Source organism: Juglans regia, chromosome 12 (genome assembly GCF_001411555.2).
Source record: "Juglans regia cultivar Chandler chromosome 12, Walnut 2.0, whole genome shotgun sequence".
NCBI lineage: Eukaryota > Viridiplantae > Streptophyta > Magnoliopsida > Fagales > Juglandaceae > Juglans > Juglans regia.
In genome coordinates this window covers 6,646,038-6,656,990 of record NC_049912.1, presented here as the reverse complement: position 1 = coordinate 6,656,990, position 10,953 = coordinate 6,646,038, and the positions used below count along the sequence as shown (strand labels likewise).

Sequence of the window (10,953 nt, the reverse complement as noted above, 5' to 3'; positions counted from 1 at the left end):
CGTTTTTTTTTTTGCCTCTTCTGATTTTAGTCTTTGCTGTTAATAACAATTACTTAAAAATGAGATTGTGGTTGTCTCGAGTAACTGGTAGGAGAAGAATGTTTTTACTGTTTCGCCCGTTTGTTTAAAACATCAATTTTTTTTTTAACTGAAATGTGTTTCGGATGAAGGGCATTTATCTATTTGTTTATTTTTGTTGTTATGTTAAAATGAGTTTTGGGTTTAAGTCTCATAAAGCATTATTTTTGTGTAGAAAATATTTTAACAATATTGTTAACAAAAACTCTAATTTTTTTTTTAGAGGAGTTTTGCATGGCCTATTTTATAAGACTTTTAAAGTAGTCTAATATTCTATTAATTTATAATATATTGTTGGTACTTTAGATATTTTTGAAAATTACTTTTTATTGAATTCTGCAAATGCCTAAATATTTGCTCGATTAAATCTCTTATTTCGGTACAGTTTCGACTAAGTGGATATTGGTGATTTTAGATAATGGTGGTATTATAGGAATTATTAGAATTCTAGGTTTTGAGGATTTAAATAGGTTCTTAGGTTCAAATACGAAATACGTGATTGATTGAAAATTTACTGGAATTACTTGATTATTTGATAGGTGACGATTGTTAATTATCGACATTTTGAGAAAATTTCTTAAAAGCTAAGAAGTCCAGGTAAGCGGAGTTCCTATGCTAGAATTTGCATTAAAGAAAATGAACTGAGGTCCGTTTTGAAAAATATGCATGTTTTGTTATGAAAAGAAATTTGAACTACCTCAGTTATTTGTTTTACATTACTCATGAGATTCTGTTTAAGAAGAAAGTACTTTCTGTCATGACTGGTGTAGACATGAGCTTATTTTTTACATTCTGTTTCTAAACTTTGAAAATGAGAGTGAATATGAAATTTGTGCATAAATTATGTTGTGATATGATTTTGTTCTGTTCCGAAAATTTTTGTTCGGTACTCTATTTGGAAAAGACGTGATTTCTGAAAACCTTTGGCATGACTCCCTGATTCTGAATTTGATTCTGTTTCCATTCTGTTCAGTTACGGCCCTGTCACGGGTTATAATAGTGGCATACGGCCCAACCACGGGTTATAATAGTGGATACGGCCCAACCACGGGTAATAATAGTGGATACGGCCCAACCACGGGTAATAATAGTGGATACGGCCCTGCCACGGGTTATAGTAGTGGTCTCTGTTTTGAGTGCACACCTTGGTGAAAGAGTGTTTCATGTTCTGCTTGGCTATCTGCAGATGCACAACCCTACCACGGGGATTATACATGGCCTATGTTCTGATATGATGTTTTGATGATGATGATGATCATTTATGCTATGCCAAAGAATATTTTGAATGGAATTATTTCTAAATCTTCGCTCTGATATTTTTGATAACCTGTTTTGCTTCCGCACTCTGGAAATGAAAATATTTTGTTCTGCATTCTGATTTCTGTAAATGCTCATGTTTATACACTGGTATATGTTCTCTGCTTACTGAGTTGTTGATGACTCACACCCCTTATCTCCATAATATTTCAGATGACATTGATGGTTCAGCTGAGGATCAGTATTAGAGTTTATGAAGAAGATTAGCAGTGAATGGTTGTTGGGTATTTCGTGGTATTATTGTTGATGTTGGAAGTTATTTATATTTCTTAAGTTTGCTTCAATGGATTTAGACGGTTTATGGAGACTTATGTTAATGTTTCATTATTTCTAGTTTGTTATTTGAGACATGAAGAAGAGTTGGTTTTATTTGAGTTGCTGGATTGAAAATTGGATAGATGAGTTTATATGGTTTATTTAATTGAAGTATTTACGTTTGATTTGAGCTTTGAGAATATATATTTATCCTTGAATTTGGAAGTACTCTAGCCTTGTTAGAGTTGTTTATCAGGTTATATGAGTTAACTCTCCGGACCCTCGGGGACGGGGCGTTACAGTTGTGATACCCCATATGATATGGATAAGGATAGGTGGTGTATGGGATCCTACATTGCTTGGGAAGGAGAAGTTCTTGCTCTTTATATGGTTCCAATGGGGCTCCAATTATATCATTGACTAGTCCTTTTGGAGTATAGACCAAGTGGTTTGGGCCTTCCATTGGGGCGTTACAAATGGTATCAGAGACTATCCCAACCAGAAATGTAGGACTTGAGCCATGCCACCTACAATGGACTGGCCCAACGAGGACGTCGGGAATTTAAGGAGGGTAGATTGTGATACCTCATATGATATGGATAAGGATATGTGGTGTATGGGATCCTACATTGCTTGGGAAGGAGAAGTTCTTGCTCTTTATATGGTTCCAATGGGACTCCAATTATATCATTGACTAGTCCTTTTGGAGTATAGGCCAAGTGGTTTGGGCCTTCCATTTGGGCGTTACAACGGAGCTTTGGGGACCATAGTAGCGACGGGAAGTGATGGGAAGAAGACGACGAGTACAGTTTGGGAAGTGGAGAGGAAGATGGTGAAGGAGTAAGAAAGCTTGGGAAGGGGAGGAAAGCACGGCGGTAGGAGAAGAAGTTGGGAGAAAATGCCTAGAGAGAGAGAGAGACGGAAACAGAGGAAATGGAGGTGAAGGGTAGTTGAGGGAGGTTGGAAGGCGCGCAAGAAACGAAGCAATGCTGACAGTGATGACGCCAACGAAATGCCATGTGGACCCCAATGGTACGGTCGGCACGAGTGGCAGCCGTCATGTCAGGCATGTGAGAAGCACGGTTCAATGAAATCCCTAAGGCATGGGGAGAGGAGCAGCCGGTCTATCCAATCAGCTGTCGGAAGATGGAAAGGTCACAAGAACCGAGGAGACGCACTTATTGGATGGACAGGTGGCCTCGGGAACTCGATCAACGGGAACTTAACCGACAGGCAGCACCATTAATGAGAGGAGCAGCCGGCCTGTCCAATCAACTGTTGGGAGATGGAAGGGCTGCAGGAACCGAGGAGATGCACTTATTGGTTGCACAGGTGTGCTTGGGAACTCTATCGACGGGAGCAAAACTGATGTCCTTGGGAACTCGACTGACGGGTGACACCATTAATGAAAGGAACTTCTGAATTCCCACCACAATTCTGTGATAGGAATTCGCGATGTACTGTGAGGGGGGCCCCTCCAGAGAGTGGCCCAGGCCCAAAGAGATCAAGCCACGAAGGCCCCAGGCCCCTCAGGTGGAAACCTGAAGCAAGCCAGGAGCTTAGGAAGCTGTGTGGCGAGCTCACGTCTTGCCTGCCCATACAGACAGGCCTTGGCACCAGACTTGGCCTGGTCAGGGAGCCCACCATAAGGCAGCAATCGCTTGATACCTCGGCGAGCTACCAAGCCCTACAATAGGGTACGTAACGAACAACTGCAGCAGAGCACAAGCAGCTGGGCATGTTTGATCGTGGGACCGCCAAGCCATTGAGACGCCACATTCACTACATGTCAAGGAGCCCAACATGCAACTATTTGCTACCTAAAGTGTTGTAGCATGGCCTGACATAGTATCCTAACAAAAGGGTGGTGGCAGGTCTGACCTGAGCATGGCCTAACACCCCACGATCTTTCTTGGCAATCGAGTCCAAGCCAAGGTATAAATACAGCCATCCCTCCCAAGCGAAGGCTCTTTGAACTCTTCTTCTACACTTAACTCACTCTGTTTTCTTCACTACTAGAATATCCCCTATTGACTTTGGCATCGGAGTGACCCCAGACGTCATCGGAGCCCATTCTTCTTCCTAGTTGCAGGTCCTAAGAGTTTGGCTATCGTGGTACTGCTCGCGGGCTGCGAAATATGATATCAACAGATACAATTTTGGAACATGAGTTCTTGTATATGAGATGTTGTGCTCATATCTTGAATTTGATTGTTCGGGATGAGTTGAAAGAATTTGATCAATCAATTGCATGAATTAGAGGGGCTGTGAAGTATGTGAAATATTCTCCACAAAGGTGGAACACATTTAAGCAATATTGTGATAGTGAGGATATTACTTGTAAAAATAGTGTATGCTTAGATGTAACGACTCATTGGAACTCCACCTATATAATATTGAGGGCTGAAAAGTTTCAAAAAGCATTTCAATGGCTAGAGGATGAAGATTTGAGATATGTTAAGAGTGTTGGGGAGGATGATAGTGAGGATGATGATGGTGTTAATGAGTTGAGTAAATGTGGGGCATCCAAGTTAGAGCCTTCAACCAAGGATGATTGAGATAAGAGTAGGTTGTTTATAAAGTTTCTTAAACTTTTTTATGATACAACATTGCGTTTCTCGGGGGCTAATTATGTCACTTGCAACTATTTTGTATTTGAGCTAGTGACAATTCAAGATGAAATTAGTCTGGAATGTGTGGAAGGGCCTCATAATTTGAGGACAATGCCATTTAATGTGGAATCTAAATTTGAGAAGTATTGGGAAAATCTTGAAAAATTGAATATTTTGTTGTATGTTGGGTTGGTTATTAATTCTCAATATAAGATGCCTTGTCTAGCATTTTGTTTTGAAGGAATATATGATGATAATAATTTGAAAGTTCTTATGTTGGTGGATCGAGTTAAAGATGTCTTAACTCGTTTATACGATAGTTATTGTGAGAATGACGGAGGTAATGTTGGGGCACAAGATCAAACTATGAGCTAATCAAGCGAGGGAGGGGCTAATACTACAAGTTCACTGCTTGGGCCGGTGATTTCAGATCATTTAAATTGGCTCAAGTTAAGAAGTGTTTGGAGTCGAAGAACTCTTTGGAGAGTAAATTTGAGGTGGAGATGTATTTGTCTAAAAAATGTGAAGAAGATGATGCTAAATTCAGCTTGTTGACTTGGTGGAAAGTTAACTCCATTGGATATTGCGTGCTTCCAAGATTTGCGCGGGATGTTCTTGTAGTTCCGATATCTACAATTACCTCTGAGTCTGCTTTTAGCACAGTAGGTCGAGTACTTGATCCTTTCCGCAGTAGCCTATCTTCAGTTATGGTAGAAGCCCTTATTTGTACACAAAATTAGCTCTGTTCTTCTGCCCCGATTAACATTTGCAGTTTAATGGATGATATTGAAGGAGTATGAGAAATTTGATATATGTATGTAGCATCATTCACATTTTCTTTTACTATCTCTAAAGTGTATATCATATTTTGATTTGTTTTCATTATTATGCTCATTCTTTTTTCTTCCCTTTTGTGTAGAGCTCATGGAAGATTCAAGGAGTTCTTCAATACCTATTTCTTTGGTTAGAGATGTTTAAATTTAAAGTATGTCATCTTTTTACATCTGTCCTCAAGTTTGTTTTTTCATTTAATGTAATTAATAACTTTTTATTGGAATTAACTGCTTGATTTATTTTCATACAATTGGAAGGTTTTTTGAATGGACTATTGGAGTTGGTGGCTTGGTGCATAGCTATTTGTTTTAGTTGTAAAGTTTCTTATTGGACGTTGTTGTAATTCAGACTTGTAATTTGGACTTCTAATTTTGATTAGTAATTTAGACTTTTGGACTTGTAATTTGTTGAATTTTTAGACTTGTAATTTAGACTTTTGGACTTTTATTTCATAGTAGAATTTCATTTTTATTGCAGATTTTGTTTTTCAGTTTTTGTAGCAATTATATTTATAGGCTTATAGCATATATATATATATATATATATATATATTTTTTTTTACAGCAAATTTCTGTTTTCAGTTTTTATTTTATAGCAGATTTTTGTAAATAGTATGATTTTTAATAAAACATTTTTTTAAAGCAGTTTTTTTTTTATAAACATTTTTTTATGACAAATTTGCATTTTATTAAAATTGAAAAATCGGACCAAAATCGGTAAAACTGGAGGTACCGATTTAGGAGAGTAAACAATGCGTAATCGGTTTTTGAAAATGTAAAAGTGTATACCGGTTCAGTCTTAATTTTTTTTCAAAATCAGAACAAACCGAACCAATTACACTCCTAATCATGTACATATATTAAAGAAGAATAGTACAAAGTTATGTAGCCATTACAAAAACTGAATAACAAATAAGAGGAAGGGAGAAAATGGAAATCAAATGACGTACGAACCAAATATTAGCAACGAATTTGAAACCACAGCTTTTCAAGGCTATGGTTCTATGCCTCTCGGCAGATTGGAATGCATGCAGATATCCATTGTATTTACGAATTGACAGAGATTTCACATTCACAGTTAATTTTCATTCCTAAACTATTTGATCAATTACCACGGTTAATGCTTAATTTGCACAACAGATGAAGAAAGAATTATTCTCGACCTACATGGATGATTCGGACTTTAATACGGTACTCTTTATATTTATTCCTAAAATAAATAATAAATAAATAAAAATAAATATAGAGACACAAAGATTTACGTGGTTGGGTATAATACCTACGTCCACGAGTGGTTTATGAGTGAAATCCACTATAATGAACGATTTTACAATATCTAATAGTCTCACATATCTCATAGTACAATGAAGGAGTTTAGGGAAGATCCTTTAAAGTCATTATATGTGGTGGAGTTTGCACCTAGGAGCCTGTCTGCCAGATTTGTGGAGATCTCCTCCTATATAAAGTCTATTTACTTGAAATGATTGAGTCCAACTTATCTTATGAAACTCTTTCATTTTAGAAGTCTGAACTTTCTTTTTTAGAAGTATAAATCAACTTATTTTATCTCTTTTTTATTTTATTTCTAATGGCTAAATACTTGATTTTATCTATTCCCTTACTTTTAGTGACTGGACCTAATCAAATCTATCCCAACAACCACTTTTAAGATAGACACGTAGTTCTTGCTTTCTTTGTTTTTGTAGTTCTTTTTTGTCTACAATTTTAGCTCTTTTACTCTTAAAAAATTTTACTTATCATCCCAACACCACATACTAATATATAATTTATCATTTTTATTATTCTATATCAATATATATGTTTAAGTAGAAGAAAAAAATAATAATAAATCACATATTAGTGTATGATGTAGGAGATGATAAATATATGCTCTTTTTACCTGCCATTTTCAGTTCCTAAACCGAAGAGCCTGATCGTACAAAGTAAAGTGTTTATTTACCAGCAGTATAAATAAAAAATAATTTACTACAGATCCAGGTTTAAGCAAGAGAGCTGTCTATAATAGCCCTTCAGTTGATGTGAACATAGTAGTAGACGTTCAAGATTTGCATTACGAAGCATCTCTTGATTATTGTAGTTAGAAGAAGAAGAAGAAGCAGCGAAATCCAGATGTCGTACATTGATTTTACAAGCCATATGCAGTTGAACAGAACTGAGTTAACCTTAAAAAACAAAAATTATACAGGATTCAACCTAAGTAGTTATCTATCACAATTAAGTTGAGAAATTCCTCCTCCACAATACATACATGTTGACATATCATTTTTTTGCCAGCAACTTCTTAGGGAGCTTATCCAAAGGTGTAGATTTTAGAAGGAAAATCCTGGCAGCACGCTCTTGCAAAGTACCCCCGCATTTTAACCCACGTGCTTGCAGTTCCGACTTCAACCTTTCCATGCCAAGTACCTGCCATCCATTATGGTCGTGGCAGAATAAAACATTAGTTGATTTCATTAACTGAACAATGGGGTTTTGAATAAAGTCAATAATAGTAACCAAAATGACATGGGAAGAAATAATGGCTTGCATGCAAAATCGTTCCTCTTCATAAGGTAAGGCTATAAAGTTCAGTTCAACAAAGACCATTTCTACTTCTTTATTTACTTGAGACCATCTGACAATAAGCTTTACTAATCAACATAACAGTCGGAGATACACAATGCAAGCCACCAAAGGAAAACATATCCTATCCTTTAAGATAAACAAAATGCAATGGAAACATGTAAACATGCAGAATCACATAAACATTGACTGCTATACAGTTAAATGAAAATTCCTTCAACCTCTCCCCAATCTCAAAGTTTCACCTCATCATCACTCACAATAAGTGCTTTGGGGGGGCAACATTTGGGACCCTTGCCAAGAACACATAGGATGTGCCCCCCAAATATGTCAAAAGGGAAGGATGAGTATCCAAGTTTCTGCAAAGATATAATGGAAAAATAGGCAGCGTCAAAACCATGCTCCCATAAGGATAGCTTCAAATGGACACGACCCTTCAAATATAGTATCACTTTCGCTTGAGTCGTCTTCAACACAACTCCAATGTGAGACAGCACAATTTGGCAATTTGAGAAATCCCAAATCATGCCGGGTGCACTCCAATAGACATCACCCAAAGAGTTTGGATCTACTCGTTTTTATTTCCTTGACAAATGGGGCAGAATGATGGTGTCCTAACCTTATATATATGGAATCAGTTTTCTGATTGCAGACTAAAAAAAATGCAACCTGAACAATCCTTACAAAGGTAACAAATTTATTACTACCATTGGGACAAAGATAATCCATATCTTTAGAGAAAAATGAAAATACGAACAGTAATTCAAAGTAAAACAATCACAAGAACATACAGCAAAGAGAAAAATGTAGAAATGAGAGATCAGTCTTGTTAAGCATACCTCCATCTCTGCAGCTGTATTAAATTCATCAAAATTTAGGGGCTTCTCCATTTCTTCAGTATTTTCACTGGCAACAACTGTTTCCTCAAGAACTCTAGATTTAGACTCTGGCGAATTGGCTTCAGCATCAACTGATGCACTTTCAAGACCATCCTCGTTTTCTGCACTCAAGACATTGGGGAGTACACTGGTTGCTTCTTCCGGTTTTTCAGCTGGCAATGCTTCAGATTCCGAAACTAATGCAACCTCCAAACAAGGTACAGTTGTACTCTGAGAATTCTTCTTGTCATTACTTTCTGGTTCAACTGCACCAGAATGAAGAGATTCCCTAACTTTGCAACCACCAGATTCCACCATTCCCTGCATAACAGTCTCTTTCTCTTCCTCTGAGCCACTGTCACAGGATTGTCCACCAGAAAATACGTCCTCATGTTTTCCACCAGTAACTGAACCAAAACTACCCTCAGCTTCCTTGCTTGAATCAGAATTGTTACCATTATTTAATACTACAGATTTCTCCCTTTCTTCTTCCTCATCACTGCAATCCTCATCCGTATCATCGCTATCACTTTCAGCCATTTTTCTCTTCCCCATCCTGAAAAACTCAACCATTGCAAACATCAAAACCTGTAAAATAAAATTAACCTGCAATGAGTATGAACATATACCACACACAAGGAGATAATAACAACAAAACCTCTCATTTGCTAGAAGGTTTCTACAGAATTTTTTTTTTATAGGTAAATTCTGTAGAAGGTTTCTACAGAATTGTTCCATTATAAAGAAAATTGCCGCACTTATCTAAACCCAATACCACTCTCTGGTTTGGTCAAGCTGAATTTTAACATAAAGTTCAATGCTGATAATGATGCATCTTTAGTTCATTTCATGTAAGCAAATAATCAACACAGTTAAATTCTGGTCTTCATTCACTCTTTCCATTCAATATCCCTTCCCTGCCACACCTGTTCTATTCAGCCAATCCCTTGCTGCCAGTTTCATCCCGCCCGCCTGTTCATCAGTCTCACCCTATCTTGAATCTGGAATTGAATTTGTGTGGCATCTGTCCCACTGGCTGTTGAAGGTGCTGGCTGATGAAAGACATCCCCAGACCCTTTTGTGCCTATCTCACAGGTTTAGAGTTCTATAGGCTGGTTTCTAGCGCTCTTTCAAATGCTATAATTAGGGAACTAAATCATGAAGAAAAGAACCCTAAACTTTATTCGGCCACAATCAAACCAACACATACGAGCTTTAAATTTAATTTTCATTCCTTTTTGAACCTTTTCTATATATCTAAGTACCCAACCGTTGTGGAAAATAGCTTGATATATATGAGTAGACCACAGCTCAACGAAAAACGACGTACTATTGCACAAAGATAGACACCAATTCTAGACCGTTTATCAAACATAAATACATAATATGTATGAAACCAAATCGAAATACTAACTTACCAAATCTTCAAACGCTTCGCCTCCGCTCCCCCAGCCGGTCCACCCTTCCGCTTCACTGCGTCGTTCACCGAATCAAGGACCTCAGCGACGCACCGTTCCGACTCCTCCCGATACTTCGCCACATACTTCTCGGCCTCACCTTCCCCAACCCCCTTCTTCCCCTTCTTGGCCTTCTTCTTTATGAACTCATCAGCGATCCTCTCGAGTTTCCTCTGTTCCTCCTCCGCCATCCACTCCTCCAACTTCTTCTCCGCATTCACGTGCCTCAGCCTCCGCCCACTCATGTCGCGGCACGCGTCGAAGTTATTCGTCTTCTTCTGCCCGGCCTTCGTCGCGGCACCACGCAGGAGCGAACCGAACCCTCCCTTTCCGCCGACAAGGCGGAGGAGGAGATTGACGGTGGGGAAGATCGCCACGCCGTCGTCGGGGCACGAGATCGTGGATTCATCAGAGATCTGATGGAAGCCGGTGAGGAGGCGCTGGTGGCAGGAGGGTATTCGGGTGATTTCATGGAGACGGCTCTTGACGGCGATGGCGGAGACAGTTGGGGAGGCGAATCTGAGGGTAAGGGTTTTTCCGTCTAAGAGCTTAACGAAAAGATGGTAGATCCTGTTATTGCCCTCCATCGCCATTGGTGTAGGGTGTGGCAACTCTCGTCGACGTGAAAAGGGAACGAATTCTCAACTGAAGAAGACAGCGATTGAAAAGGAAGAACGCACAAAGAGAGAGTAAAACCTAGAGGAAGTAGATTTGGGGCTGTATATAAAGAAAAAAGAATTATATGGCTAAGTTATTATTTATTTTCACATTTTAAATTTATAATAATATTTTTTATAAAATTTAGGAGTGTTTTTAAAAAAGATAACGAATTCGCACTCGATAGACTTGACTTGACTCGACTCGACTACTCTCCTCCTCTTACACTTGAAGGGAAACTCTCCGTCCCCCTTATTGATATGCCTACACTTGACAAAAAACT

At 38.3% G+C, this 10,953-nt stretch overlaps 1 protein-coding gene across 1 annotated transcript; it reads right to left on the bottom strand.

Moving 5' to 3' along the window:
• Positions 1–7,094: 7,094 nt before the first annotated feature.
• LOC108985898 (replication stress response regulator SDE2-like) lies at positions 7,095–10,729 on the bottom strand. The gene is made up of 3 exons (XM_035683548.1): positions 9,975–10,729; positions 8,518–9,112; positions 7,095–7,522 (listed from the first exon to the last, which is right to left on the bottom strand). Exons 1-3 carry the CDS (start codon positions 10,604–10,606, stop codon positions 7,376–7,378), a joined length of 1,374 nt encoding a protein of 457 aa, XP_035539441.1. The 5' UTR covers positions 10,607–10,729; the 3' UTR covers positions 7,095–7,375.
• Positions 10,730–10,953: the final 224 nt, after the last annotated feature.